The sequence below is a fragment of the Salmo salar genome, chromosome 12 (genome assembly GCF_965601325.2).
Source record: "Salmo salar chromosome 12, fSalSal1, whole genome shotgun sequence".
Classification (NCBI taxonomy): Eukaryota; Metazoa; Chordata; class Actinopteri; order Salmoniformes; family Salmonidae; genus Salmo; species Salmo salar.
Genome location: NC_138302.1, coordinates 32,171,979 through 32,177,430, shown reverse-complemented (window position 1 = coordinate 32,177,430; position 5,452 = coordinate 32,171,979). Strand labels below are relative to the sequence as shown.

Genomic DNA, 5,452 nt, shown 5'->3' with positions numbered 1-5,452 from the left:
TCCCAGAATAGTGTAGGCTATTATAGTAGCATAGGTGGACCAGCTCCATATTAATACCCATGACTTTGAAATGATGTGTTCGACGAGCAGGTGTCCGCATACTTTTGGCCATGTAGTGTTTATGTGGTCTGCATTTTGGTTTATGGCTGTGCACAACTTTGAGTAGAGCACTCAACAAGTCTCCCACAGTCATATCAGTCAAAGTGAACGGTACCATCATCTAACTCCAATGACTACTGATGTTGTGTAACTGTGGAGGACCAGCCAACTCAGTGATTTTCAGAAAAATACAAAAAAATAAAAAATTCTAATCATCACCAAATACCTGATTGCCTAAAACACACTTTCACAATGAAGGTCTACAAAAGTCTCAACAGGACTCTCTATGGTAGCACCCTGGTGTATCCAGAGGACAGCAATTTTCCATCCTCCTCTGGCTACATTGACTTCAATATAAAAAATAGAAGGCTTGTGCACCTGACCTACTTCCATAGACCTACATGGTAGTTCTGATGGAGACCACCCAGAACCTCGATGTGGATGTGGATGAGATCAAGTAATAATTTGTCAACAGAACCATCAATAAAGATTATGTGGTTAAATGAGAATGGACTGTGTGGTTTCACTTGTTATAGAGATATTCATTCTTTATCATAGACTGAAAATATGAATCTTGGAGAATGGATGTCATAGCATTTACATTCTATCATCTAATTTCAAATGACTTGTTTTCAAATCTAAATCTTTCCACCAAAACATGGTTTCCAGCTCTACAGTTGACTCCACAAACACTTTCTCTACAGTATACAACTCTGAATCTAAAACTCTGAAATGTTCTTAATAGAGATAGAATTATATAAATTTGCTGACAACTTTCAACGTTTCTACTATCAATATTTAAATGTTTTTGCCTAGTATTAAACTCAGTACAAGTGAATGTCATAATTATATTCAAGATCATACTGAAACATATACTTTCCCAAGACAATAGAATTGGCCTCATGTGCAAAAGATGACAACCTATATGATAGTCAGATGTATAGGAGCATGCCAGATCAGATACATCAAGTTGAAAGACACAGAAAACAGAATGATGGTGTCAGCAAGTCAGAGCATCTTTATTGTATTCACAATGGGGTCTGTTGTTGGTGTCCCATCCAGATGTAGTAGAATATGTTGTTCTGGAGGTGTTAACCATAGAAATAGAATTACCAGAAAATAAATCCCCATTCAAGTCAATGTTCCATAATGGGTATCTGAGGGGCTTTAGCCATTCTAGAAAGAATAGGAGGATGGAATTCACATCTTAAACTAGAGTTAACCAATGCTGATATTAAAAAATAAGACAGATAACGAAAATAGGGATTTTTCATCTGACGAAGACTTTGTTTAAGTGGTAACGTTGTATTTTAGGGTGCATGAACGAAGCACTAATATTCCATGTGCTGGCCTTTCATTTCCTATACCCATTCTAGTGATTATATTTCTATGGGGTTAATAACCCGTTGCTTGCTGCAGTGCTCGCTGTGTGTGTGGGACCTTAAGAGGTATGTTTGGTTTCACTTGTGGAGACAACCTTGCCATCCACTAATTCCTCTGTGACGATCACCACTTTGCGTGTGGTGGAGGTGGAGGAGCTGGGGACGGAGCTGGAGGAACTGACAGCAGAGCTGAGGCCGGAGCTGGAGGAGCTGACGTGCGAGCTGGAGGAGCCGTGGCCGGATTTCGAGGAGCTGAGGCTGTGAGGAAGGGAAACTCATGGTTAGCATAGTTAGCATCTATGATCATAATAAGGATCTAATAAAAGGTCACGTAGCAGTAGATTCATGTCAAAAGTAACCATGGCTCACAGTAAGGTCAACTTCAAATGAACATTATTTTTTAAATCAAATGTTAAAGGAGACATACATTTATTTCATGTGTTTCAAGGTCCAGTGTCACCCCTCTTCCCATCCCACAAAGATGTAACACTCTCCTCCCACATCCCTGTCTGTCTCATTGGCCCCCCTCTGTCCAATCGCTTCCTGCCTTACCCGCTAGCCTCTCCATCCAGCAGCCTCCTGTACTCAGCGATCTCCATCTCCAGGCGTGTCTTGATGTCCAGCAGCATCTTGTACTCCTGGCCCTGGCGTTCCATGTCGCTGCGGAGGGACACTAGCTGCTCCTCCAGACTGGTCACTTGGTTCTGGAGGCGTCCCAGCTGCATGGAGTAACGGCCCTCCGTCTCCGCCAGCGTGTTTTCCAGGGAGCCTTTCTATTGGCCGAGAGAGACAGAGATGATGGGTCAAAAACTGTGGGAGTAGGTTTGGAATTTGATATGTTTACTGTCATACTGAGAAGTTAGCACTAGTAATTGAATGTGAAGGCAGGTAGAGGTTAGCTATAGTAATGGAGTGGTGCCTGGCTACAACAACTTGAGGGATAGTGTTAGAGTCCAGGTGAAAGTGAGATACTTGAGGGATGGTTGAGAACGATGAAAGAGTCAAACGTTGATTATTGATAAAAGTTGCAGAAAGTTGCGTACATAATGTGCCCTAAACTGTGGTCCTTGGTCAGATGTTTGTAATTACGCCTCACCATGCTGAGCTGTGACTGTAGTTCAATTTCCAGGCCCTGCAGTGTGCGACGGATCTCTGAGATCTCTGACTTGGAGGTCTGGAGAACCTCTGTGCTGGACGCCACCTCCTGGTTCAACGTCTCTGTCTGTTAAACACAATAAGTGGTCAATCATCACAGAAACAAGTCAACATTTCAGCTCATGATAGAATGTGACAGCGTTACCAACTAGAAGTAAAGAAACATCTACACCATGAACATAGTTTAGGGCTTCTAGGGGTTCTACCTTGGTCTGGAACCAGGCCTCCAGGTCGCGCTGGTTCTTGGCACTAACGGCCTCGTACTGCTCACGAATCTCAGCCATGATTCTGGACAGGTCCTCCTGTGGTGCTGCGTCCACCTCCACGTTGATTTGTCCAGTCATCTGCGTCCTCATGGCCAGAAGCTCCTTTGGAGAAAAACATAGTGGTGAGTTTAAAGGATTAAGACATGACTGACCACTGCCTGATGGTAACAACTTGACCTGCCCTCTGTGTTCATTATACATTTGAACACCATTGCTTGATACAGATGTGCTTGAAAGCCAGCAATGGTGTTCTAGTGAAGACCCATAGCAGGTTGACATGGTCAATAGATGTAATACATTAAGGGACTGTATGGATATGTTCCATCAGCCCACACCCACCTCCTCATGATTCTTCTTGAGATAGATGAGCTCCTCCTTCAGCCCCTCGATCTGCATCTCCAGGTCAGATCTGGCCATGGTCATCTCGTCCAGCATCCTCTTCAGCCCGGCGATATCCGCCTCCACCGACTGACGCATGGCCAGCTCGTTCTCATACCTGAGAGATGGAGAGAGCTTAGGTCAAAGAACTGTCGGAATGTGTTCCTCTGTGAGAATAGCAGGGTTTATAGATTCTAGTTAGTATTGCATTAAGTTTTGGGAAAATAACAGAAAGTAACACCAGGCTTCTGATATGTCTGTTGGGTGGGTGTGGTTATGGTGGAAGTGAAGGGTAATGTCATTTGGTTTACTTTTAATAGATTCAACACAAAATGTAATAAAAAACAGTATGAGGGTTTTTACAGATTTGGGGTTATTCCATGTGGTTAATGTAATGCACCAGCAGTGTACTGTATCTGTGGATGGTGTTGGGTGTACTTACTTCGTTCTGAAGTCATCTGCAGCGAGCTTTGCGTTGTCGATGCTGAGATAGATACCTCCGTTTACGCGGGTGGCAGCCTGGATCTGAGAGGTGGAGGATGGCAAAACATTTCTGGATGGTGCATGCGTGTAATTTCACACTAATGCAGTACACACAAACTTTGATCCCACATTGTAATCATTGAATTCTGAGTTTCAGTTGCACTGTAAATATTAGCTCATAATTGCATTACAGGGAACCTGCCGTCTATATGATCATTGTAAAGCATGGATCAAAGAAACAAATTGCTCCTTCTGCAATCGCCTAGGGGCTCTTAAAAGAGAGGAAGGAATAGCTTCAATGATCGGCTTAATTTTCAATGCTTCAGCTGCAAGTATGGATACTGTCTTTGCATCTATCTTTGGTGCCTTGGTTGAATCAGTTATAACACATTTTACAATGTTCATATATCACTCTCACTAACTTGTTGGAAAAACAAGCCGATGTCGCCTTTACTCTCTAGCAAAGGATAACATTGTCACTTTGCAGACATTATCATGTTTTGACATGCTGTGATGTCGTTATTGAGTGCTCTTGCCATCTAGGAAACACGTCACGTACCTTGTCCTGCAGGTCGGCGATAGTAGCGTAGAAGCCAGAGTAGTCGCGAGCGCTGGGGGACGTCTTGCTCTCCATGAACTGACGGATCTTCAGCTCCAGCTCGGCGTTGGCTGCCTCTAGCATGCGCACCTTCTCCAAGTAGGTGGACAGGCGGTCGTTCAGGTTCTGCATTGTGGCCTTCTCATTGACCGACACATTAATGTCGGCTCCACCGCCACCACCACCCCCTCCCATGCTGAAACTAAAACCGCCACCGCCGCCACCCCCTCCCATTCCGAAACCATAACCGCCACCACCACCTCCGCCACCGGAACCGAATGAGGAGCTAGAGATGCGCACCCCAGAGCCTCCTGCACCTCCATACACACTGCCGGCCCTCATGGCAGTGACACGGCCTCCTCCACCGCCACCACCACCCATCGAGGAGAAGCGGGAGGAGCCCATACCCATTCCACCTCCACCTCCAGACCTCATGGACATGGTGCCACCTCCGCCTCCACCGCCGCTGCTGTAGGACATGCTAGATCTGGAGAAGGACATGGCTGCTGAGAGGGAGTCTGCCTGCCTGGGGTGAAGAGGAGAGAGAATGTGGTGCACTGCCCAGCCACCGTTCCCTTTTTATGCTGCAAAGGGCAGAAAGAGGGAGGGAGGGTGGGAGGAGGACATGGGTGGGAGATGCAGAAGGGAGGAGTAGAGAAGGGAGGAATACAGGGAGGATTTACAACATGTAGGGCAGGGGATCCTCCCCCATACTTTGACACGCTAGGATGCAGAAGGAGATGGAAGAGGATAGATATGTACTGTATGTGTGGATACGCAAATATTGAAAATATACTATTGTTGCGTGACTCCACTCTCCCCATCTCACTTTATATATGGCTTCTGCCTGCAGGGTGCTTGCAGGAACTCACACAGACATATAAATGTGCACACACCCATAAAGAGTTGGAATTCCTCTCCCGTAAAAGTATCTGTTTGAAGGCATGGACACGCCTGCTTCTATTAGCCCCAGGTAGGTCAACACACACAGTATAACTTTGACATGCTGTGACAGGTGAGCTTTGCCATGTTTCTTGAGCATACACTGAATGGCTATTTACCTGTACATGTTATCTTACCAAGAAACAAGT

The 5,452-nt window shown here is 45.3% G+C and overlaps 1 protein-coding gene across 1 annotated transcript; it reads right to left on the bottom strand.

Annotated features, from left to right (window-relative positions):
- Window positions 1-1,091: 1,091 nt before the first annotated feature.
- On the bottom strand, window positions 1,092-4,931 carry LOC106564961 (keratin, type I cytoskeletal 13). The gene is made up of 7 exons (XM_014131518.3): window positions 4,323-4,931; window positions 3,723-3,805; window positions 3,242-3,398; window positions 2,843-3,004; window positions 2,578-2,703; window positions 2,034-2,254; window positions 1,092-1,739 (listed from the first exon to the last, which is right to left on the bottom strand). The coding sequence occupies exons 1-7, from the start codon at window positions 4,860-4,862 to the stop codon at window positions 1,541-1,543; spliced, it is 1,488 nt and encodes a 495-aa protein (XP_013986993.1). The 5' UTR covers window positions 4,863-4,931; the 3' UTR covers window positions 1,092-1,540.
- Between the last annotated feature and the right edge of the window lie 521 nt (window positions 4,932-5,452).

Coding starts and splice junctions, on each gene's coding strand:
- LOC106564961 (XM_014131518.3), bottom strand. CDS start 4,862: ATGTCCTTCTCCAGATCTAGCATGTCCTACAGCAGCGGCGGTGGAGGC. Junction 3,399..3,722: donor GCAGATGACTTCAGAACGAA/GTAAGTACACCC, acceptor TCCATCTCTCAG/GTATGAGAACGAGCTGGCCA. Junction 2,255..2,577: donor TACAGTCACAGCTCAGCATG/GTGAGGCGTAAT, acceptor CTCGGCCAATAG/AAAGGCTCCCTGGAAAACAC.